At 37.1% G+C, this 25,279-nt stretch overlaps 1 protein-coding gene across 1 annotated transcript in view; it reads right to left on the reverse strand.

The window, feature by feature from the left end:
- Positions 1-25,279, reverse strand: part of Atm (ATM serine/threonine kinase) — a 94,776-nt gene that overhangs the window by 59,843 nt on the left and 9,654 nt on the right. Inside the window, exons 7-17 of the mRNA XM_090319574.1 lie at positions 21,522-21,760; positions 19,090-19,253; positions 16,721-16,890; positions 15,798-16,169; positions 13,345-13,533; positions 12,170-12,265; positions 8,351-8,576; positions 5,224-5,349; positions 3,466-3,591; positions 2,196-2,285; positions 148-319 (exon numbers count right to left, since the gene is read on the reverse strand). Coding sequence (XP_090175700.1) covers positions 148-319; positions 2,196-2,285; positions 3,466-3,591; positions 5,224-5,349; positions 8,351-8,576; positions 12,170-12,265; positions 13,345-13,533; positions 15,798-16,169; positions 16,721-16,890; positions 19,090-19,253; positions 21,522-21,760 — 1,970 coding nt within the window. The remainder of the gene's footprint in view (positions 1-147; positions 320-2,195; positions 2,286-3,465; positions 3,592-5,223; positions 5,350-8,350; positions 8,577-12,169; positions 12,266-13,344; positions 13,534-15,797; positions 16,170-16,720; positions 16,891-19,089; positions 19,254-21,521; positions 21,761-25,279) is intronic.

Consider the following 25,279-nt stretch of genomic DNA (forward strand, 5'->3'; position numbering starts at 1 on the left):
AGAGCTCAGGGACAATGCCCAGGCTCAGGGGTAGGGCAGTAACCTTGAGCTGAAGAGTTCCAGGACAGCGCCTAGGCCAAGGTCAAGTCCCATGACCCACAAAAAAAAAAAAAGAAAAAGAATCCCAAGCAGAAAGCATGTACTTACCAATGTTGCTCTGGCTCTCCCCACACTCACTTGAATCACTCGCATCACCAACAGGATGATCATGAAAGAGATCCATGGATGAAGGATCATTTACTGCTCTTAGATGGGTATCAATACCATCTTCTATTGATTCTGTCTCTCCACTGTCAACTGGCTTTTTCATAAAGGACGCCTTCAAAGAAGAAATAAAAGTGCTTTTATTCAACTTAGGTTTTTCAAAAAATGCTGTAGTCAATGTTCTCACCTAAGTCACCAACTCACAGAAAAAGATACATGCACTGTAATATGTGTGGAACACAAACAATTTTATTTCTTACAATTACACATCACTTTGAGCCAGATAAGTACAGAGATATAACTTTGTTAAAATATGTAATAAAGGAATAAATTCTAGGTGAACTTCATAATGCCCCAAATAGATGAGCCAGAAAAAAAAAAGTAAGTTATTATTACTATTACAGGGGACAATGACAAGACCCTTTCAAAAAGTGAAATTCAAGCTAGGTATGGTAACTTGTGCCTACAGTCCAAGTTACTTGTGAGGAGGAGGCAGCAGAATCACTTGACCACAAAAATTCAAAGCCAGTCTGGGTATCACAGTGAAACACACCCTCTAAATTTTTTTTTTTTTTTAAAGAGAAAAGAGGACTGGGAGTTTGGCCTAGTGGTAGAGTGCTTGCCTAGCATGCATGAAGACCCGGGTTCAATTCCTCAGTACCACATATGTAGAAAAAAGCTGGAAGTGGTGCTGAGGCTCAAGTGGTAGAGCACTAGCCCTGAGAAAGTCCAAGGACAGTGCTCAGGCCCTGAGCTCAAGCCCAGGACTAGCAAAAAAAAAAAAAAAAGAAAAAGAAAAAAGGGTAAAGTTCACATTCCTTTTGAACATGCAAAACCTTTACTAGAATTTGTCCATATTTTTCAGAGGCCCAAACAAAAGTATTTTGACAAAAGCAACACAGAATTCTGTGACAAAATAATTAAAGACCATTAAAATAATAAAGAGCAAATGAGTTAAAATTATACATACGTATCTACCATATTGTAGAACACTATCTACTTCTAAATTAAATATAGAAGTATATATAGCTAATGAAGTAAGTATAGTGACAAGGAAAAATGACTAGAACAATTAAAGTACACAACATTTCTTCATTCAACAGATGTTTAAGTGTCTACAAGTATGTCAACTATTAATGTGTGGTATGCACACATTAATAAGAAAGAAAAACCAAACAAGAACATTTACATGTATGACAAAGCTGGATTTTGTTTTGTTTTTTTTGCCTGCCCAGGCCTGAAGTCATGGTCCATCCAATCTCTGCCTTCCAATTAGTGTGGTTTAGCTTGGTGCAGTGGCTCATGCCTGTAATGCTAGCTACTCAGGAGACTGAGATCTGAAGATCACAGTTCCTCAACTCAGGCAGCAAAGTCAGTGAGTCTCTGCAATAAACAACTCAGAAAAATCCAGAAGAAGTACTGTGGCTCAAGGAGTTGAGTACTAGCCTGAGTACAGAGAGTCCAAGGCCTGAGTTCAAGCTCCAGGACTGGCAATAAAACAAAACAGAAATAAAAGTAGTTTAGATTATGGAAATTTACCAATTGCTAATGTTTTTAAAGAAACAATTGGGCTGGGTATATAGTTGAGTGGTAGATTGCCTGCTTAGCATCTGTGTTCAATCTCTATCACTGTCCCAATTAATTAGAATTTTGGTGTATTATGGCATAGAAGTAAACATGAGCCTGGATAATTAGTTAATAATTTTCCACCTACTATTCACTAAAAAAAATTGACAAATTTGATTCTTACTGGTATGGTTGTCTAAATCAAAAGTCTTAAGAGTGAAAAAGGAAAAAGAAAAAGAATATAATCCTTAGGTACTATGCTGCTGATTTTAAGAAGAAATCAAATATATTTCCTAAAATTAATTTTAGTTTTAAGTTCTACATTTATAAAAAAATAAGATGCCATACAATGTCAGATTCAACCCTTACTTAAGAGAGATTTCAACAAAGTTTATAATGAATGATAATAACATAAATATACTTACTAAACTTTTACAAATATCTGCAATGTCATTCATCAGCTTTGATGTTAGTAATCGTAGGAAAAGGCGAGACACAATCTTATTTGTATTTTGCTGTAGTAAATACAAAATACAAGCAATAAAAAATAAATAAATATTTTTGGTGGTGATAGTATTTCTGTACATTGAGTAAAATGTAGATAATGAGTTCACTATTAGGTCCAATTTATATTGTTTCAATCACAATAATCTCTTTTCTTGGAGCAATAATACTTATCACAAATGCCTTTAATTTTGCTTAAGCAATATTAAAATACCACCAACTAGTCCTAAATATACTAGAAAGCAGTTGTATATTAGAGTTTACTACTTTCTCCATTTACATCACAACATCAGAAAACACATTACAAAACCCAAAATATATGCCAATAATACAGATGTATGTACTTAGTATTTACTTATATCTATGTACTTATTATCAGTTTTCAAAGAGATTTTTGATTATTATAAACACCTAGCCTGTCTCAACTACAACACAAGCCTGTCCCAAATCAAAAGACTACAGACAGTACCATTCATTCTTCCAAATGTTACATGTGATGATCTGAGCAAAATAAAGTCATATTTTATTCAGTAACTTTTCCTAATTGCACTCATTAGCCCTTACAGTGGTATGCACACCATAAACTAGATAAGCAAAAATTAGCAAAAAGTATATAGGTGTTGGGGCCGGGAGTTTGGCCTAGTGGTAGAGTGCTTGCGTAGCATGCACGGAGGCCCGGGTTCGATTCCTTGGTACCACATACATAGAAAAAAGCCAGAAGTGGTGCTAAAGCTCAAGTAGTAGAGCTCTTGCCTTGAGAAAGTCCAAGGACAGTGCTCAGGCCCTTGAGCTCAAGCCCAGGACTGGCACACACACAAAAAAAGTATATAGGTGCATTTAAAAAATGAAAAGATATGGGGCCAGGAGTTTGGTCTAGTGGTAGAGTGCTTGCCTAGCATGCACAAAGCCCCAGGTTCAATTCCTCGGTACCACATACATAGAAAAAAGCTGGAAGTGGTGCTGAGGCTAAAGAGGCAGAGCTCTAACCTTGAGAAAAGTCCAAGGCCAGTGCTCAGGCCCCGAGTTCAAGCCCCACGACTGGCCAAAAAAAAAAAAAAGAAAAGATAATAAACTGATGAAATCAGTTTCATAAGAAACTATTCTTGTGGATATTATTTTTCATTCAATTTAACTTTAAATCAGTTTATAAACATATAAATAAACATCATAATCTACTCCAGAAAACCTTACCTTATTATAGCTATACAAGCAACTTGTGCATAGCTGTATCATATTTCTCAATGAACCAATTCTAGATTCTTCGTTTGTCTTATTTTTAAACAGTGAGATACATTGTCCTGAACATTGCATAAGAGACTAGTTAGAAGAAAAAGAAATACAAATTCCAGGTAAAAATTAGAGTTTAGTATTGGCTTTTGAAGATTCACTTTAAAAGTCAACATTAACATGAATTTGGAGATATAAATATAACTATATAGACATATAAATCTATAATGGGATATATATTCTATACATATTGATATATAAATGGATATGTATCTATGACATACAAACTCCCAGCTTAATTTTAATTTTGTTCTTAAATTTATTTGCCAGTGATTGCACATAGATTTCATTCTTGAATACTTGCTTGTTAAACCTGACATTTGAAATATGATATAAAAAAATCAGTGTTAATAAAATCTTTTAATAAAAAAGTCAACATTAAGTGTTTTTAGAGGCTATCAAACAATAAAATTACGAACTATGAACAAATCTGAGCTAGGCATGGTGGTACACACATATAAAACACTGGAAGGGAAGGCAATGCAGAAAGATCACGTTTGAGGTTCCTATATGGCTAGACACTGTCTCAATTTAAAAAAATTCAAAATGAAACAAAAAAAAAAGTTTGGGGCTGAAAGGCTACTTGATTCATACCATTCATTCAGGTTTCACTAGGCTGAACCACTTCAGACACAGAAATAAAAATCAGAATTTATGAAAATGAGATTAAATTTTAATGTGAGATTATTTTATTTACTATAGTTATAATTCTTTTGTAATAAATTCAAATCTTGAGGAAGGACAGAGTATCATTTCTCTTAGATTACATAAATAAAAGATAAAATGATAGCCTATACAGGTTGAGTGTCTCTTATCCAAAATGCTTGGGGACAAGAAATGTTTCATGTTTTTACAGGTTTTAGAATATCTATATACGTAACGTATCTTCAGGAGGGGACCCAACTAAATACAAAATCCAATTGTTTAATTTCATATACACCTTATAGCTACAAGAACTTCATGTGTGTTGTATTCCTACACTATGCCCTGTCACATGTGGTAAGATGTGGCATTACCACTGGTACTCAAGAAGTTACTAGATTTCTTTATTTTTTTGGTCGGTCATGGGGCTTGAACTCTAGGCCTGGGCACTGTTCCTGAACCCTTCAGCTCAAGGTTACAGCCATACCCCTTGAGCCACAGCGACACTTCCAGTTTTCTAGTGGTTAATTGAAGATAAGACTCTCATGTTCTTCAGTGCCTGCGCTGGCTTTGAACAACAATCCTCAGATCTTCACCTCCTGTGTAGCTAGGATTACAGGCATGAGTCACTGCACCAACTGTTATTAGGTTTTAAACATTTCAATTTTTGTTTTTTTGAGATTAGTAATATTCAATCTATACAAATTTTGGCTTAGGAATGTGGCTTGGTGGTAGAGTACTTGCCTAGCATACATAAAGCCCTGGGTTTGATTCCTCGGTATCCCATAAACAGAAAAATCCAGAAGTGGTGCTGTGGCTAAAGTGGTAGAATACTAGTTTTGAGAAAAAGAAGCTCAGAGACAGAGCCCAGGCCCTGAGTTCAAATTCCAAGACTGGCAAAAACAAAAAGAAAAACCCAAACTCCAAAAATTATACGAATTTTGTTTTATCTAACAATAGTCCCAGGAATATTATTTCATCCAAATTTATTTAAAATTGTACTAGCATATATTGTCCTACCTTGGCCTTCTGGAATAATTCCGATGTACATGCTTCCACTTCAGTTACTACACCGGCATAACAATAGCAGCCAAGAACACCCACCAAAAGGATTGAACATCGCACAAGTGTTTCTGAATTTGTAACCTTAAAACACAGATAAAAACCACAATTCATAAGCAATTCTGAAATTCTTTTATAATAAATTCATGTTATTAAGAAACAATATTAACCAACATTAAGAAACAAAAGTTCAATCGACTAAGTTAAAGGTGGAAGGCCTTTAAAGATTTTTAAAGACAGCCAATACTTCATATCAACAATATGAATAAAGTGAATCATATACCAATCTTCCTGACCCCAAGTGACTTTTTTTTCTCTTATGATCTCGACCCTTTTAAAGAGTATTTCCCAGATATTTTGTGGTATATCCCTAATCTGAAGCTTGTCTATTTTCTTATGGTTAGACTAAAGTTAGGCAATTTAGATACTATAACCCTCTCAATACATTGTATCAGAGACGTATCTCCAGTTTGCAAAAGAAATGTACACACACACACACCCTTTAACATGACTATGGCAAACTTATAAGAGACTTTTAAAAAAAAATTCTTAAGGCTGGGCGCCAGTGGCTCATGCCTGTCTGTAATTCTAGAAACTCAAGCGGCTGAGATCTGAGGATCACGTTTCAAAGCTAGTTCAAAGCAGAAAAATCTGTGAAACTCTTACCTCCAATTAACCATCAAAAAAACAGAAGTGAGGGCTGGGAGTTTAGCCTAGTGGTAAAGTGTTTGTGCAGCATGTACAAAGACCCGGGTTTGATTCCTCAGTACCACATACACAGAAAAAGCTGGAAATGGTGCTGTACCTCAAATGGTAGAGCTCTAGCCTTGAGAAAGCCCAAAGATAGCACTCAGGCCCTGAGTTCAAGCCCCAAAACTGGCAAAAAAAAAAAAGAAAAAAGCCAGAAGTGAGATACCAGTGGTTCATGCCTGTAATCCTAGCTACTCAGGAGGCTGAAATCTGAGGAGGACTGCAGTTCAAAGCCAGCCCAGGCAAAAAAGTCTGTGAGACTCTTATCTCCAATTAACCACCAGAAAACTGAGTGTCACTGTGGCTCAAAGTGGTAGAGCACTAGCTTTGAGCTGAAGAGCTCAGGGATAGCACCCAGGTCAGAGTACCTACCTCACAACCAAAAAATAAAAAATAAAAATAAATATACATATAGAAGCAGCCACTAAAAGATGGAAAGACCTTCTATATTCATGAATTGGCAAAATACTGTAGAAATACTATCAAAAGTGAATGGCAGATGCAATTTAATCCTTCTCAAAATCACAATGACATTCTTCACAGAAACAGAAAATCCATTCAAGAATTTATATGGAAATCCATGTGAAAAAAACAGACTCTGAATAGAAAGGTAATTCTGTACAAAAAGAACAATGCTAGGAGTATTCAAATTACACTACTGAGTCATAGTAGCAAAAACAGCATCATACTGTGTTTCTAAACACAGACCAGTGAAATGGAGAGGACAGAAATCAACTCAAGTAGTTATCTCTAAGCAGCTAGACCCAACCAACTTGATAAAGGTATTCAAATACATTGGAGAATAGAATGACTTTCCAAGAAATAGTACTAGGAAACCAACATATCCTCAAATCAAGGCAAAACTGAATTATAAATGGGTCAAAGATATTAATGTAAGACTTGAAACTACTATAAGATATCGTGTATATGTACAGGAAACAACTTTCTAAATAAGATTTAATAACTCAGGAAGTAAGAGTAAGAACCAACAGGACAAATAGGATTTCATCAGATTAAAAAGCACTGAACTTCAAAGCAAGCAGTTAGTTATAAGATATGGCAGAGCTTGGTGGCTCACCTCTGAAATCCTAGCTACTCAAGAGGCTGAGATCTGAGGATCATGGTTCAAAGCCAGCCTGGCTCAAAGCAAGGACAATTAATCACTAGAAAACAGGGAAGTCGGGCTGTGGCTCAAGGTTAGGATGGTGGCCTTGAGCTGAAGAGCTCAGGGACCATGCCCAGGCCCAGGGGTAGGGAGGTAGCACTGAGCTGAAGAGCTCAGGGACAGCACCCATGCCATGAGTTCAAGCCTCATGACCCCCCCCTCCACATACACACACTATATGTGTGAAATAAAAACAAAGATACAAGCAACAAAATGGAACAAAATAGTCCCAGTTTATTGGACACACACACACACACACACACACACACACACACACACACACACACACACAGTATACAGAGCTGATAAAGATTAAACAGCAAAATCCAAATAACCTAATTAGTACTGGGCAAATGAATGGTTTCCAAAAGAAGTACAAGTGGCCAATAACAATGAACAAGTCTTTCATCATTCTTAGCTATAAAGGAAACAAATAAAATGGCACTAAGATTGAATCTCCTCAGGCTGATTTGGTATCAGGAAGAAATTTAAAAAGTTCAGGCTGAAGCCTATAATCCTACCTCCCAAGGAGGCACCGAAGATCACAGTATAAGTTAGCCCAGCCATCAAGTAAGACCTTATTTAAAAAAAATAATCAATGGAAAAAAGGGTTAGGAGTGGTTTGAGAGAAAACTATGTACTTAGCAGAGGTGAGACCCTGAATTCACATCACAGTATCACCAAAAAGAAGAAGAAAAAAAAGGAAACCATAACAAATGGCAGTAAGGATCTGGTGTGGGGAGGAAATGTAACATACTGCTGTTTGCAGTGGGTATTAGTTAGCCACTTTGACCTTTTAAATTATTCCTCCCATTTCAAATGCCACCAAAATCTTATAATATCTCTTGCTTTTGTACTGAGGGGTTTATTTCATTACCAGCTATTACTATCAACTCTCATACTTCAAATTAACTATTCTCTACTACTCTAGCCAAAGAATTTTTTTTTTACATCTATCAGGATTCCTGCAACAACCAATGTACTCAAAATCATTCTTCAGTTTTCCCTTGATCATGCTCTTTTCCCCAATTTTTGGATAGGAATGACAATTTGCTTTTAAAACCAAGACTATCACTACTTTAGGTGCATTTCCCATCCCCATTTCTTCTTTCTCACAAAGTATCAGAGTGGAATCGAATATATAAGCTTTACTTTTTTAAAAAATCTCACCTCAGATGAATAATTATTTAGAAGTTGTTCTGATAATTTCAGAAGATAGCGATTCAATGATTCCTTGAGATTTGAATGGACAGAAAAGCCAACACTAGATTGATACTTCTCTACAGCACATTCTTTCACAATAGTCAGAAAATCCATTTTGTCAAAAGTTGTCTGAAGAAATAGTTCTTCTACTTCTAAGAATGAAGGTTCTTCTTTATCTCTGTTGTATTGTTCACTTCAAGAGAGGGAAGTATTTCATTTATAGCCAAACTAGTTCAGATTACATACCACCTCATAATACAAACACGTTACATAAAACATCAATAAAGCATCTACATCATTCAAAGTCTGCTAACATAAGAAATGGATTAATCTTTTAAATGTTTCTCTAGGATTCTATGTCTACTTTTATCAAATTTCATTATCCAGTAGCAAAACTTACTAATAGCCAAAACACAGAAGTCAAAGGCAAAACATATTTAAAAGAACACAGTAACACTAGATACAAATGCTGAAAATAACTACCTGAAAACAAATTTTTATTTCCAAGTTTTCCAAAACTTATTTTTCCTTCATCTTGTTCTCTTGTATAGGTTAAGAAACTGTGTTCCTGAGATATCTTCAATACAGTGACAGACATAAGTCTCTGAGTCAACCAACTAGATCTAAAGTTTTACATTTTCTTTCTTTTGTACTTGAATTTGAACTCAGGACCTGTTGATTATTACCATTTGAGTCACAGTCACAACCCATTTTTTTTTTTCCAGTCTTAGAGGCTTGAACTCAGGGCATGAGCCCTGTCCTTGGGCTTTCTCAAGGCTAGTACTCTACCACTTGAGCCACAGCACCATTTCTGGCTTTTTTCTATTCATGTGGTACGGAGGACTCAAACCCAAGTCTTCATGCATGCTAGGCAAGCAATCTACCACTAGGCCATACTTCCGGCTCCTCTCAATCCATTTGTTTACTTTTTTTTAGAAAGTATTTTTCTTGTTTTTCTTTTTTTGCCAGTCCTGGGCCTTGAACACAGGATCTGAGCACTGTCCTTGGGCTTTCTCAAGCTAGTGCTCTACCACTTGACCCACAGCACCATTTTTGGCTTTCTTTTTCTTCCTGTGTATGTGGTACTGAGGAATCGAACCCAGGTCTTCATACATGCTAGGCAAGCACTCTACCACTAAGCCAAACTCCTGGCCCCTGCTGTACTTATTTTTAACATAAGGTCATATGCTATTGATCCAGGGCTGTCCTTGAACCAGAATACTTGAGTGTAAGCCACCACACCTAGATCTACCTTTTTTTTTTTTGCCAGTCCTGTGCTTGAGCTCATGTCCTTGTGTTTTTCTTAAGGCTAGAACCCTACCATTTGAACCACTGCACCACTTTCAGTGTTTTCTATGTATGTGGGTGGCACATAAGAATTGAAATCGGGTCTTTGTGCATGCTAGGCAAGCATTCTACTAGGCCAAACTCTTGGCCCTTCTTTTTCTTTTTAACTTTAAATTTTTCTTTATTGTATATTATTGCTGGGGTAACATATAGAGGAGTTACATTCCTTAAGTAGTTCATTACATATTTATATTCATCAGGTGATAGGTACATTACTTCCTGAACATTGATACCCCTTCTCACACCTGGATTTTTTTTTTTTTTTTTTTTTTGGCCAGTCCTGGACTTGAGCTCAGGGCCTGCGCACTGTCCTTGGGCTTTTCTCAAGGCTAGAGCTCTATCATTTGAGCCACAAAACCACTTGTAGCTTTTTTCTATGTCTGTGGTACCTGGGAACCTGGTACTTGCCGCATGCTGGGTGAGCACTCTACCCCACACACCTGGATTCGTGAGCTGGAGTTTCACTAATTTTTTGCCCAGGCTGGCCACCAAACCACAATCCTCTCAAACTCTACCTCCCAAGTATCTGGGATTATAGGTAAATACCACCATACCTGTCACTTGTCTTACTTTGAGTCTTGTCATATTGCCTAGGGTGGTCTTAAAACTCCTGAAATAAATAATTCTCCTGCCTCTAGGCCTCTCAAGCGCTGGCATGTCGCTGTGCCCCCACTATAAGCCTCTTCTTCCTCCTCCTCCTCCTCCTCTTTCTTCTCTTTCTTCTTCTTCTGTCTGTTGTGGGGCTTGGACTCTGGGCCTGGACGCCGTCCCTGAGCTTTTCAATTCAAGGCTACCCTGCCTTGAGCCACAGCACCACTGCCATTTTCAGTTTTCTAGTACTTAGAGATAAGAGTCTCAGTGCCTGGGCTGGCTTTGAACCTTGATCCTCAGACCTCAGCCTCCTGAGTAGTTAGGATTACAGGTGTGTACCAGTGCACCTGGCTCCCACTATTAGTCTTTTATTCTTTTTTTGGGGGGGGTGGGTCTTAGGGCTTTAACTCTGAGCCTGGGGGCTGTCCCTGAGCTCTTCAGCTCAATGTTACCACCCTACCCCTGGGCCTGGGCATTGTCCTAGAGTTCTTCAGCTCAAAACTACTGCCCTACCCTAGAGCCACAGCCCCACTTCTCCTAGAGGTTAATTAGAGATAAGAGTCTCAGGTCCTTCTGTGACTGGGCTAGCTTTGAACCTTGATCCTTAGATCTCAGCCTCCTCAGTAGCTAGGATTACAGGTGTGAGCCACCACACCAGGCCCACTATTATTCTTTAAAGCTAAAAAAAATTGGGGGGCCAGAAGGATAGTCTAGAGTGAGAGTGCTCGCCTAGCATTCACAAAGCCCTGGGTTCAATTCCCAGGCAACACATACACAGAAAAAGCCAAGAGTGGTGCTGTGGTTCAAGTGGCAGTGCACTATCCTTATGCAAAAAGTGTTCAAGGACAGTGGCCAGGTCCTGAGTTCAAGCCCCAAGATTGGCAAAAAAAAAAAAAGCAAAAAATTTTACCTGATGCATAAAAATGGACCATTCCTAATTCCTAGAACCATTCCCATGAGCCAGGCATGATGGCTCATGCCTGTAATACTAGCTACTCAGGAGGCTGAGATCTGAGGATCACAGTTCAAAGCCAGCCTGGGCTCAGAAATCCAAGACTATTATCACCAGAGAGCTGGAAATTGTGCTGTGGCTTAAGGGGTAGGGCAGTAGCTTTAAGGTGAAGAGCACAAGGACAACGCCCAGGCTCAGAGTTCAAGTCCCACAACTGACCAAAAAAAAAAAAAAAAAAAAAAAGAGCCATTCCCATAAGAACCATTCAATTGTTCATATTGATATTTGGCATGTTCCATTACATACCACTAAAAAAAATAATTTTGATTTAAAGGTATGACATGTTATAATTGCTGATTTTCATCAGTTCTTTCCCTGCCTTACATTTGGTATTTGGCCTTTTTTTCTTTCTCTGTCTGTCATGGGGCTTGAACTCTGGCCTGGGTATTTTCCCTGGGCTCTTCAGCTAAAGGCTAGTGCTCCACCACTTTGAGCCACAGAGCGATTTCAGGTTATTTGTTGGTTAATTAATTGGAGATAAGAATTTCACAGACTTTCAAGCCAGGCTGGCTTTGAAATGTGATTCTCAGATCTCAGTCTCCTGAGTATTAGGATTATAGGTGTAAGCCACCGGTTGCCTGGCCCTAGGCTTTTTTTTTTTAAACTTGGCTAAATTAGTTCTTTTAAGTATTTTTTAAACTGCGTTGTAAAGGTGATAAACATAGGGGTTACAGTTACATAAGTCAGTTATTGAGTACATTTCCTTTTAAACAGTGTCATCTCCTCCCTCATTTTTCCCAAATTAGTCATAATTAAGACCAAATTATTCTGCCAAAAATGTCTTTGCAAGTAAAGCTGTATCTTAAAATGTTACGGAACTTTACTAGATAACATACCATTCTGGCGTACTTTGGAAGAACTTTATTGCAGCTTTACAGTTTTTCATGGTGAGACTCACAAGAATTTTCTCCAGCATGAGATGAGTAAGCTTACTATAACAAAAAATAAAAGCTTCACTTAAAAAAGACTGCAAAGCATCTGGCAAATATAACTGTCACCCTTCTATTAATTACAATAAAAAAAATAGAACTTCAAAAAAAAAAAAAGACTGCAAAGCATTTTAAAAATCCCTTAATATCCATGTGGATCTATACATCTTGACCTCTAAAATTAGGATTCCAAATTAAAACTTTTCAATTGTACTAGATTTTTCAACATCTGTGAAGATAATTTTATAAAAGCATATATCATCCTATATTACTACTGTTTCCATCATTGACTGGAAGGAAAACCATTTCTGATTATAAATGAGAGCAAAGCACAGGGTCCCATAGTTCTACCCTTCTGCTCATTTAATTCCAAATACTACCTGTGAAAGAAGTGGACAAGCTGCTCTGTACCCCATCCTAGGGCTGAGGTTCTAATTTTTCTTCTCTTAATTATAATTTAACAAATTCCACTAAGATATTCTCATGATTAAGGATCAGATAATGGACCTTTTTATATAAGAAAAAATTTATAATGTAAACACATTATATAATGTATCCAGGTTATTAAAATATCACACAGTACACCATAAATATTTAAAATTTTACATACTGGTTAACTTTTTTTTTTTGCCAGTCCAGGGCTTGAACTCAGGGTCTGAGCATTGTCCTTGGACTTTCTCAAGGCTAGAGCTCTATCACTTGAGCCTCAGCACCACTTCCAGCTTTTTTTTTTTTTCTATGTACGTGGTGCTGAGAAATCAAACCTGGGTCTTCCTGCATGCTAGGCAAGCACTCTACCAGTAGGCCAAACTCCCGGCCCCACTGGTTAACTTTTAACAAGTATTATATGTATGTTTCATGCAGATTGACATAGCCTCACCATGAGACAATGTTTCTTTTTTTCAGAAATGATCCAGGCCAAAAAGGCCCTTATTACAGTAAAAACAATGATTAATTCTTTAGGGATAATTCTGGAAAAATCTTGCTTTATCATTATAAAGCCTACTGGTTTTCAGTAATTAGAGGAAATCTTATAAAATGAAACAAAAACCTCATCAGTATAGTGAATAAACTGAAATTACCTCTGAAGAATTGGAGGCAGCACTGTACTGTCTTCTATGTCATCCTCTAACTGATAGAATAAGAGCCACCTCATAATTGATTCCTTTAAAGAAAAGTTTCTATTAACTTCATGTATGTTCTGGTCTGTTTTTGCTGTTTCAGGAACCACACAGATAGCCAGCGCCAAAGTCAAACAGCACACTGCAGGACTATGAAGAAACAAAGGCATTGGTTAAGGTAAATTCTGAGATGCAGATAGTTGTGTTCCTGTGCCTGCAATGATTAAGGGAGTGCCACACATAGACACCTAGTTAACAAACCTGTAAAACTGTCTGGGAGAGAGAGAGAGAGAGAGAGAGAGAGAGAGAGAGAGAGAGAGAGAGAGAGAGAGAGAGAGAGAGAGAGAGAGGCGCTAGTTACACTGGAGAAGATTCTTAGTTAAAAGGTCTCTTGAAGGACACAGGTGCCAATGCTCATGTCTATAATCCTAGCTACTCAGGAGGCTGAGATCTGAGAAATCACGTTTGGAACGAGTCAGGGTGGAAAAGTCCCAGAGACTCTTATCTTCAAGACAAGAGAAAAATTCAGAAGTAGTGCTGTGGTTTAAGTGGTAGAAAGCTAGCCTTGAGGACAGAGAGGCTTAGGGGCTTAGGGGCCTGGAGTTCAAACCCCAGGGCTGGCAAAAATAAATCCTCTTGTAGGGGTAGGGGCATGACTCAAGGGTACAATGCCTGCCAGCAAGCACAGGCCCCTTTATATAAACCACAATACTGAGGGGGGAAATCTTATAATGACAGTATGCAAGGGGACAATGTCCAAAAAGAAATACAATCATTACCTGACATGTAACTGTAACCCTTCTGTACATCACCTTCATAATAACAATTTTAAAAATAAAATAAGGAGCATAGCCTAGTGGGAGAGTGCTTGCCTAGCATTCACGAAGCCCTGGGTATGATTCCTAGGTACCACATACACAGGAAAAAGTCAGAAGTAGCGTTGTAGCTCATGTGGCAGAGTGCTAGCCTTGAGCAAAATGTGTTCAAGCCCTGTGTTGAGTTCAAGCACCAGGACTGGCAAAAAATAAAAATAAATAAAAATAAAATAAAATAAAATTGGGTACCAGTGGCTTACACCTATAATTCTAACTATTCAGGATACTGAGATCTGAAGATTGCAAGTGAAAGCCAGCTTGGGCAAAAAATCTCCATGAGACTCTTATCTCCAGTTAACAACCAGAAAACCAGAAGTGGAGCTATGGCTCATACTTGTAGAGCAGTAGCCTTCACCAGAAAAGTTTAGGGACAGCATGTAGGCCCTGAGGTCAAGCCCCACAATTGACCAAAAACACTTTATTTAAAATAAAATGGGACCTGGAGTTTGGCCTAGTGATAAGAGTGCTTGCCTAGAGTGCACAAAACCCAGGTTTGATTCCTTGGTACCACATATATAGAAAAAAGCTGGAAATGGTGCTGTGGCTCCAGTGGTAGAGCGCTAGCCTTAAGAAAGCCCAAGGACAGTGCTCAGGCCCTGAGTTCAAGGCCCAGGACTGGTTAAAAAAAAATAATAAAAATAAATAAAATCACCAATTTCATCAGTGGCGGGGAGGATAATAACAGTATGCAGTCTACAAAAATAAAGTTTATAATTTTTATTTACATTGTTATAAAGTACAGACAAAAAGAAATCAGCCTAGTCTTATTTGAGGAACACAAAGGCTCAATGCCAATGTGCATTTCATCATATAATATGTATTGAAATGAACTCCAAGAAATGAAAACAAGAGGTCTTTTTCTTTTCCTTTCCCCTTCTTTCTTTCTTTCTTTTTTTTTTTTTTTTTTTTTGGTCAGTAGTGGGGCTTGAACTCTGAGCTTGGATGCTGTCCCTGAGGTCTTCAGCTCAAGGCTAGCACTCTACCACTTGAGTCACAGCGCCACTTATGGCTTTTTTTCTGTGTATGTGGTACCAAGGAATAGAACTCAGGGCTTCATGCATGCTAGGCAAGCACTTTACCACTAGGCCAAACTCCAGGACCTAGAAGTTTTGTTCTTTGTTGCTATTTTTGTTTTCTTTTTGTGTTGTCTTGCTTATTCTTTTGTCTTTGGGAGTATAAGAGGGGGCACAAAAGTTGAGTGACAAAAGGGTAAATAAATGCAGCAGTGACACTTACTAGACACTATGTTGAAAATGAACTATACAGCTTGTAGGTGGAGATGGGAGAGCATGAGAAAAGGGGTGACATCCAAAAAGAAATGTACTCTTTACCCGACTTATGTAATTGTAAGCCCTCTATATATCACCTTAACAAAAACAATCAAAAATTTAAAAAAATATAAAAAAGAAGTTAGCCTCAGTAAAATTTATATTCACATTTATGTATTTACTGCATATAAGATCCTGGCCAAACAAAAGCATTTAAGTTATAATTAACATGTTCAACAGAAGTATGTATCCATAAATTCTGATACAATACCTTGAAGGTTTGCAGGCTGAGCCAGTAAATAGTTTCCAAAATTCTCTGTCAACTTCAACTAAACTTCCTTGAATAATAGCTCTAAGTAAGCCAAAGTTTTCAGTTTCCATTTGTTCAGAACTGATGCCACGAAAGGTAATACACCAAATTTTAATCCAGAGTTTCAATAATTCTGACTTTTGAGAGCTTTCTAGATCTGATTTCTTTCCTTGACACAATGCAACTTCAGTAAGACATCGTAACACATATGGTGTACGCTCCTCATGTCGCTGTTGTGGTAGAAGCTGGCACAAGATGGCCAGTAATGGAGAAAGCTCACAGTTAGGTAAACTGGCTGGACACTTTGATATTAGCCGAGTTGTAATCTGTAACCTAAATGAGAGAAAAATAAAACAATATGAAAAATGTAAAATTCCACCAACAAGCTAAAAATGCAAATACAGACATATGCTACCTTTATAATATCCTAATTAAAATATCACCTTCCTAGTTTTCCTGGTACTATCTTCAAAATAAAATAGTTCTCAGGGCTGGAAGTATTCAAATGGTAGAGCAACTACCTGCCTAAGAAGTAGAAGGGTGAGTTCAACCAGTTAGGGAGGAGGGGGAACCTCTAGGGAGAGGACATCAAAGTTGGTGCATGAAGATGGCAAACAAAATCTCACTGAAAGGAAGGGAAAAGTGAGAGTAAGCAAAGGGGGGAGAAGAGGGTCAATCTGATTAAAGTATTCTATGTACACGTGTGAAATACCATAATGAAACCCTTCTGAACAATTAGCATACACTAAGGGAACTATCCTGGGTATGGATACTAGGTTGGTTGAATGGAGAAGGTGAAGTATGGTTACTATGGTCAAAATACTTAGTCTAGATGTTTTCTAGGAAAAATTATGATTAAAATAAGGAAATATATAACATTTTACCAAGGCACAATATCAAAATCATTTTGTGACCTCTGAAGATAATCTTTTATCACTCCCCATCCCAGTTCTATTTTCCTCCTTTTGAAAGGTATACTGTAATCAGTAGATTGTCTTTGTGTAGTAGCATAAGATTGAGAAATCTCCAGGGATCTGGTGTCTTCATTAAAAACCTGTAAAACAGAAATAAGCCAATGGTTTTTTTTTATTATTATTATTACCTGTTACTGTTTTCCAATACTTCAATGAAAAAATTCGTTATCAAATGAAGAGAGAAAAAACTCAAAAAAAAGAGCATTAAGTTACAAAAGTATATATATATATACATATAATATATGATAGCATATATATATATACATATACATAATGGCAATAACATTCTTAGAAAACAAATATCAAGTTTTATTTTCTGAACAGATTTACTGAAACACACTAAGAAATCTAAAAGTAAAGCAAAAGTCTATACTGTCAAAGGGATTAAAATTTAAATTTAGTAGCTGGGCAAATTTACTAGCTCACACCTGTAATCCTCACGCCTGTAATTGGAGGATTATGGTTCAAAGCCAGCCTGGGCATAGAAGTCTGTTAGACTCTTATCTTCAATTAACTACCAGAAAACCAGAAGTGATGCTGTGAATCAATGTGGTAGAGTGGTAGCCTTGAGCTGAAGAGCTCAGGGACAGCGCCCAGGACCAGAGCGCAAGCCACATGAATGACAAAAATAAATAAATAAATAAATTTACTATTAATACATATCACCTAGGACATTAACTAAAGAAAAAATTATACTTAAATCTGACACTGATGTCTCATGTTCACAATTCTTATCCAAGATGCTGAGATCTGGTTCAAAGCTAGCCAGAAAAGTTTACTATTCCTTATAGCCAGTAATTTACTGGTAAAAAGCAGGGCTAAAGGCATGACTCAAGTGCTAGAATGTAAGTCCTAGGAAGTATAGGCCTAATACCACAAAAAAGTTTTTACATAATGATTAGGCCATTTGATGAGAGATTATGTAAAATGCAATATATGTAAAATGCAGAATAATTAAATATTCAACATTGTAAGTTTGGGTACTGGCTGATTCATGATACAACATTGTGCTAAGTGAAGGAAACAAAAAACAAAACCTACATATTATATGATTCCATTTCTCTGAAGTTAAACAGGCAAATCTACAAAGATTAGCAGTAGATCAGTGAATGATTGCCAACGGACAGTAGAAGAGGGAATTAGGACTGAATGCTACAGCTCTGACATTTCTTTTGGTAACAGAAATACTCTACTAGATAGTAGTAATGATTTTAACAATGAATTAAAAAATCTTAATCCACTAAATTACAATTTTTAATGTTGTGAATTTTCATGCTACATTAATGTGCTATCTTTTTTTAAGAATACATTATGGTAAAGGTTATCTTCTTTCTTTTTTAGGATTATCTAATATTTCATTAATAATATTTTAAGAATAGTAAAGTTCATCATGAATTTCCCATAAGTACTTAATATTCAAAAGTTATATTTTAAGCTGGGTGCTGGTAGCTCATGCTGTAACTATAGCTCCATAAGAGGCTGAAATCTGAGGACTCTGGTTCAAATGCAGCCCAGGATGGAAAGTCCCTGAGACTCTTATCTCCAATCAACTACCAGAAAACCAGAAATGGAGCTGAAGTTCAAAGTGGTAGAGACCTAGCCTTGAGCAAGAGTTCAAGGGAACAGCACCCAGGCCCCAAGTTCAAGTCTCATGACCAGCAAAAAGAAAAAGAAAGTTACATTTTAAATAAAAAGAGTTTTTACAGGGCCCGGGAGTTTGGCCTAGTGGTAGAGTGCTTGCCTAGCATGCACGAAGACCCGGGTTCAATTCCTCAGTACCCCACATACATATCAAAAAGCCAGAAGTGGTGCTGAGGCTCAAGTGGTAGAGTGCTAGTCCTGAGAAAGTCCAAGGACAGTGCTCAAGCCCTAAGCTCAAGCCCAGGACTGGCAAAAAAAAAGAGTTTTTACAAATATGTGGGAGGTTTTCTGGTTTTGGTGCTAGTCCTAGAGTTTCAACTTAGGGCCTCTGCACTGGCCTTAAGATTTTTGTGCTCAAGGCTAGTGCTCTACTATTTGAGCCACACCTCCACTTTCAGCATTTTGGTGAACTGGGGATAAGAGTTTCACAGACTTTCCCTCCTGGGCTGGCTTCAAATTGCCATCCCTAGAATTCAACCTCCTGAACAGCTAGTATTACAGGACTTGAGTCACCAGCACTCAGTATATTTTGAAAGGAAAGTTATACGTAATTTTATAGGCTTATTGATAACATAGGTATAAAAAGTCCAGAATGAAAATTAACAGGTAACTTCAATATGTGACAACAGCTATTATACCTGGTGACAAATATCTGCCATCAATTCAACCAAATTTTCCTTGACAGCAATATTACGAGACCCTGAAGAGTATTTTCCTCTGCTTCCTATATGACTTATCTCGTTCACTAGCAAATCGTATAAGTTGTATAAGATACTTTGCCATTTTGCTGATTCATAAGCACCTGTAATCCAAAAAAGTTAAAATGTAATTTACAAACTTTACAAATTTCCATTTGCACTGTCAATTCTCATAAAATTACCCAGCTGTGCAAGCCATCAACATCAGAAGATATCTGGTCTGACATTTTCAGTATTAATGCCTCTTCTGACCACTTCTAAAAATGTCCACTTCACAGTAACTATTGTTGGTATAAACATCTTTTATATTCCAACTTAAATAAGCCCTACTAACTTTTTCTTTCCCCTAAGGAATACATAATTATTTTGTTATCTCTTTTACATAAGAACAACTCTTCCATATGTTTTTTGTTGTTAAAGAGGGAAAACACCACTTTGTTCAACCAGTATGTATATGATCTATTTACTTGTTATGACTATTTTTACCATTACAATAATCTTTTCCAAAACAGGCCCTAGTCATCTGCCTCTTAAAGTGCTGACGCAAAAGTCTCAACATGGGGGCCGGGAGTTTGGCCTAGTGGTAGAGTGCTTGCCTAGCATGCACGAATACCAGGGTTCAATTCCTCGGTACCACATACATAGAAAAAAGCCGGAAGTGGTGCTGAGACTCAAGTGGTAGAGCGCTAGACTTGAGAAAGTCCAAGGACAGTGCTCAGGCCCTGAGCCCAAGCCCAAAACTGGCAAAAAAAAAAAAAAAAAAAAAGAATATAAAAAAATAAATGGGGCCAGGAGTTTGGCCTAGTGGTAGAGTGTTTGCCTAGCATGCACGAATACCAGGGTTCAATTCCTCGGTACCACATACATAGAAAAAAGCCAGAAGTGGTGCTAAAGCTCAAGTGGTAGAGCTCTAGCCTTGAGAAAGTCCAAGTACAGTGCACAGGCCCTGAGCTCAAGCCCAGGACTGACACACAAAAAAAAAAAGTCTCAACATGACAGGTGTCAGTGGCTCACACCTGTAAAACTAGGTACTCAGAAGGTTAAGATCCAAGGATTGCAGTTTGAAGCAAACCCAGGCAGAAAAGTCCCTGTGAGACTCTTTTCTCCACTTAAAATCTGATGTGGCGCTATGGCTCTAGTGGTAGAGTGCTAACTTCAAGCACAAAAGAGGTTCAGAGACACTACCTAGGCCCTAAGTTCAAGTCACTGTCACTCACACACACACACACACACACACACACACACACACACACACAATCTCAACATAAACACTGTGGTATAACCTTTATGAAGAAAACTAGGGTGACTGATTTTGAGGAACATATTAATATAAGTTGATACATAAGTTTGATATACGTATCAAATGAGCTTTTCTGTCAGTTTTATCCATCTGCCAACTTTCGGTTTACCCTAAAACTTTAAATACATATCATCTCTTATTGAGGGCTTGGTAAAAGATGAAACACTGAAAAGCTATCATTTTTTTGGGACTTAGCGTGGTTCATGGAAAGTGATGGGTGTATATAAATTTAAACTCGAGAAGAGTCCATGAAAAACATAAGCTATTTTTAACAAAAAGCTATAAACTTCATTTTAATTGTAATCACTTAATGTGGTAAACCATCTCAACAAGGTCATGATATTCTAGACTAGTATGAACCCAAATGCATTTGGAAACCATTTAAGTTAGTTCCACCCAAGGAAGTTCTAATCTACTGAAGAAAACCACTGTACTTTTCATAACACCTATTTTATAAGTATTATGTACATAATTTCCTTGGTCACTAATTACCTAATTAGGTCCTTTTAATCAACCTACCAAAAGCAGAATGTACATAAACAAGATTTTGGGTTTTTTTTTGTTTTGTTTTGTTTTTTGCCAGTCCTGGGCTTGAGCACTGTTCTTGGACTTTCTCAAGGCTAGAGCTCTACCACTTGAGCCTCAGCACCACTTCCGGCTTTTTGGTATGTATGTGGTACCAAGGAATTGAACCCGGGTCTTCGCGCATGCTATGCAAGCACTTTAACCACTAGGCCAAACTCCCGGCCCCAAGATTTTGTTTTCTTTTGTCCAGTAGTGTCACCTCTTAGTTCCTAATTATTATTCTATAATCATCTCTTACAGGGAACTGGCAACAACAAATACCTATTTGTATTCCTCATAATACTTGGCATGATATAAAGGAAATACATGATATAATTTACTACTCTTAGCTCAAATCCTAAAATGCATTAAAAAAAGTCCTGACTATTTATGACATTATTAAGAAAAATAATCTAAAGGTCATATTCTCCTATAGAATCCCATCACATTTAAACTTCGATGTCTCGATGAAGCAATAAATCCAAAACACTAAAAATTTCTTTTATACCTTTGTCATGGGTTTTAGCTCCTTTTGGATGATGGATATAAATCTGGAGCTGAAATAATTCAATAAGTACTTCTTTTAAGGAGTCATTAAGTCGATGCTGAGCCCAAATATAGAGTAAGGTAGGAAGAATTTCATCTCCAAATTCACATACTCGAATCCGAAAATTGACCGCCAACGTTTTGAGGAAGATAATGAGAGCTGCTAAGATGTGATTTAAGCCTATAGAGTTCTTCTCTTGTCTGTGACAGAAAAAAAAACAACAACAAAAAAAACAATTCAACTTGGTATAATAGGAATATGCCATATGAAAAAAAAAATCAAATTTTTCAAACAATAGTTTTAGATTTAAAACCATTCAGAGAAAGCAATCACAGTAATACGACACAACAAAGTTAATTGATGCTTAAGAGACTACTGTTAGCTCTGTCCACTGCTGAAACGCTAGCTAAAAATATATAAAACTGTAAAACCTGCCATTTACAAAATGCTTTATATTATAAACTGGATAATGCTGCACAAATGTATGACACCAGGGCTCCCAAAACACACTATTTTATCCTCAAGATGAAATTTCTTAAGAGAATATTTAACTTTGTAATTGAAAGAACAAGACAATTTTCCACTTACTATCACCTACTATTTTGTACATTGGGTTGAACTGGCTCTTTGGAAATCCACTAATTCTATTATTACAGCTCAATGCTCTTATTTTACATTCCCACTAACGCTTCATGGGAATTCCCTTTTCTCTAAATCCTTGCTAGCATTTGTTGTTTTGTATTTTTAATGACAGCCTTTCTAATGGGAGTGAAATAGCTCACTGTGCTTTGACTTGCATTTCCCAAATAACTAATGAGCATTTACAAAAACACATTAGTTGGCTGGGAACACAGGCAAGTGGTAACACGTTCACATAGCATGCACAAAGCCCTGGGTTAGATCCCTCAGTACCACATCCACAGAAAAAGTCAGACATGGTGTTGTGGCTCAAATGGCAGAGTGCTAGCCTTGAGCAAAATGTGTCTAAGGACAGTGCCCAGCCCGAGTTGAAGCTCTAGGTCAGGCAAAAAAAAAAAATCATAAATTGACCATTTGAATTTCTTCTTTTGAAAAGTATCTGACTCATATCCTGTGTCCATTTTGTTTGACTGGTTGTTTTTTGTGACAGGATCTCACAATGTAGTCCAGGACTGCCTCAAACCTATAATCCTCCTGCCTTAGACTCTGAAGTACTGGGATTATACAAATACTCTACCATGTCAAGACTTTGTTCACTTTTTTTTTTTATTAGAGAATTTATTAACGTTGATTTTTACATCATATTTTAAATGACAAGTTTAACAAGTGTTCAAGGAGGGATCTCTATTTACAATCACTGGGACTTAGTATTTAGAACGTAATCAAAATTAGGCTAAGGGTTTGTATGTCATAGAAACATATTAATTTATGAAATAAAACATTATGTATAGAGTCATAGGTTTTTTTTTTTGTTTTTTTTTTTTTTGCCAGTCCTGGTCTTGAGCTCAGGGCCTGAGCACTGTCCTTGGACTTTCTCAAGGCTAGAGCTCTACCACTTGAGCCTCAGCACCACTTCTGCTTTTTTTCTATGTATGTGGTACCAAGGAATTGAACCCAGGTCTTCGTGCATGCTAGGCAGGCACTCTACCACTAGGCCAAACTCCTGGCCCTGAGTCATAGGTTTTTCTGTCTATATAGTTATGTTTATATTTCCATTATCATGTCCATTGCTTTGAGTATGCAGTTATTGAGTCCTCACTCTTGTACTCTTTGGATTTAATAGCCACATATTAAGGATACCATGCAACTTTTGTTCCTTAGGTCTTGACTTGTCTCACTCAACATGATTTGCTCTAGATTCATCCACTTCCCTGTGAATGCCATTATTTTATCTTGTCTGTTGGCTATGTAGAATTCCATTGTGTATATATACCACATTTTCTGTATCCATTCATCTGCAGTAGAGCATCTGGATTGTTTCCATCGCCTGGCTATTGTGAATAGTGCAGAGATGAACATAGCTGAGCAGGTGTCCTTATAATATCCTGGATCATGATGTTCTGGATAGATGCCCAGAAGTGGTATGGCAGGATCATAGGGAAGGTCAATTTTCAGTTCTTTAAGAAACCTTCACATTGCTTTCCAGAGTGGCTGAACTAGTCTACATTCCCACCAGCAGTGTAGTAAGGTTCCTTTTTCTCCACAACCCCGCCAGCAACTGTCATTGTCTGAGTTCAAAATCTTGGCCATTCTTGATGGGGTAAGGTGGTATCTTAGGGTTGTTTTTATTTGCATTTCCTTTATGACAATAGATGATGAACATTCTCTCATATGCTTTTCTGCCATTTTAATCTCTTCTTCTGATAAGTCTCTCTTTAGTTCCCTTGCCCATTTAGTGAATGGTTTACTGAGTTTGGGGGGGATTAGTTTCTTGAGTTCCCTGTAGATAGTGGATATTAAGCATTTGTCAGATGTATTGTTGGTGAATATCTTTTCCCAGTTGGTTGGCTGTCTCTCTACTTTTGCAACTATGTTTTTATCTGTACAGAAACTTTTTATTTTTAGGTAGTCCCATTTATAGAGTCTCTCTCCAATCTGTTGTGACCACTGTATATCTTTGGCTCCTTTGTCAAATACAAGTTGCCTATAGGTATGTGGTTCTATTTCTGGGTCGTCTATTCTGTTCCACTGATCTTCTGGTCTGTTTTTGTGCTAATACCAAGCAGTTTTTGTTATTATGGCTCTATCGTAGAGTTTGAAGTCTGGTATTGTAATACCACCTGCATTGCTCTTTTTGCCTAGAATTGTTTTGACTATTCTAGGTCTTTTCTTGTTCCATATGAATCTTTGGATTATATCTTCTATTTCCGTAAAAAATGTCTTTGGGATTTTGATGGGGATTGCATTGAATTTGTATATCAATTTTGGCAGTACAGCCATTTTCACTATGTTGGTTCTCCCTAGCCATGAGCATGGGATGTCTTTCCATTTCCTAGTATCCTCTTTAATTTCTTTCATTAGGCTTTTATAGTTTTCATTGAATAATTCCTTTACATCTTTCGTTAAGTATATTTCTAAGTATTTTATTCTTTTGGGGGCTATTGTGAAAGGGATCATTTTCTTGATTTGGCCTTCTGTTTGTGTATTGTTGGTATACAAGAAGGCTACTGATTTCTGAAGGTTGATTTTGTATCCTGCCACTTTGCTAAAGTGGTTTATTCTAGAAGTTTGGGAGTAGAGTTTGTTGGGTCACTCAAGTAGAGGATCATGTCATCTGCGAATAGGGATAGTTTAATTTCTTCTTTCGCTAAGTGGATCCCTTTGATGTCCTTTTCTTTCCTTACTTTGTTCACTTTTTAAAAACTAGTTTATTTTTAAAAATTTAAGGTTTGTTTTTTAACTTCTTTATATACTCTGGATATTAAATCATTTGCCAGACAAATAGCAATTTCTCCCCCCATTCTGTAGTTTGTCTCTTCACTCTTCTATGATGTGTACTACCTACTTTTGTTTTATTTCTGTGCTTTGGGAATTTTATCCAAAAAAATTATTGCTTACATCGATATCATAAAAGGTTCCCCTGTCATCTTCACAGCTTCAGACCTTACATTTAGGTCTTTGATTGAATTGATCTTACATAGTGGTAGATACTGAAGTCAAGTTTTATAATTGTATTAACACAGAACCTCATGAATCTAGTTAATGTTGATTTTAAAAATGCTTACCTAGGGCAACCTATT

Source organism: Megascapheus bottae, chromosome 27 (genome assembly GCF_031878675.1).
Source record: "Megascapheus bottae isolate mThoBot1 chromosome 27, mThoBot2.hap1, whole genome shotgun sequence".
NCBI classification, from domain to species: domain Eukaryota; kingdom Metazoa; phylum Chordata; class Mammalia; order Rodentia; family Geomyidae; genus Megascapheus; species Megascapheus bottae.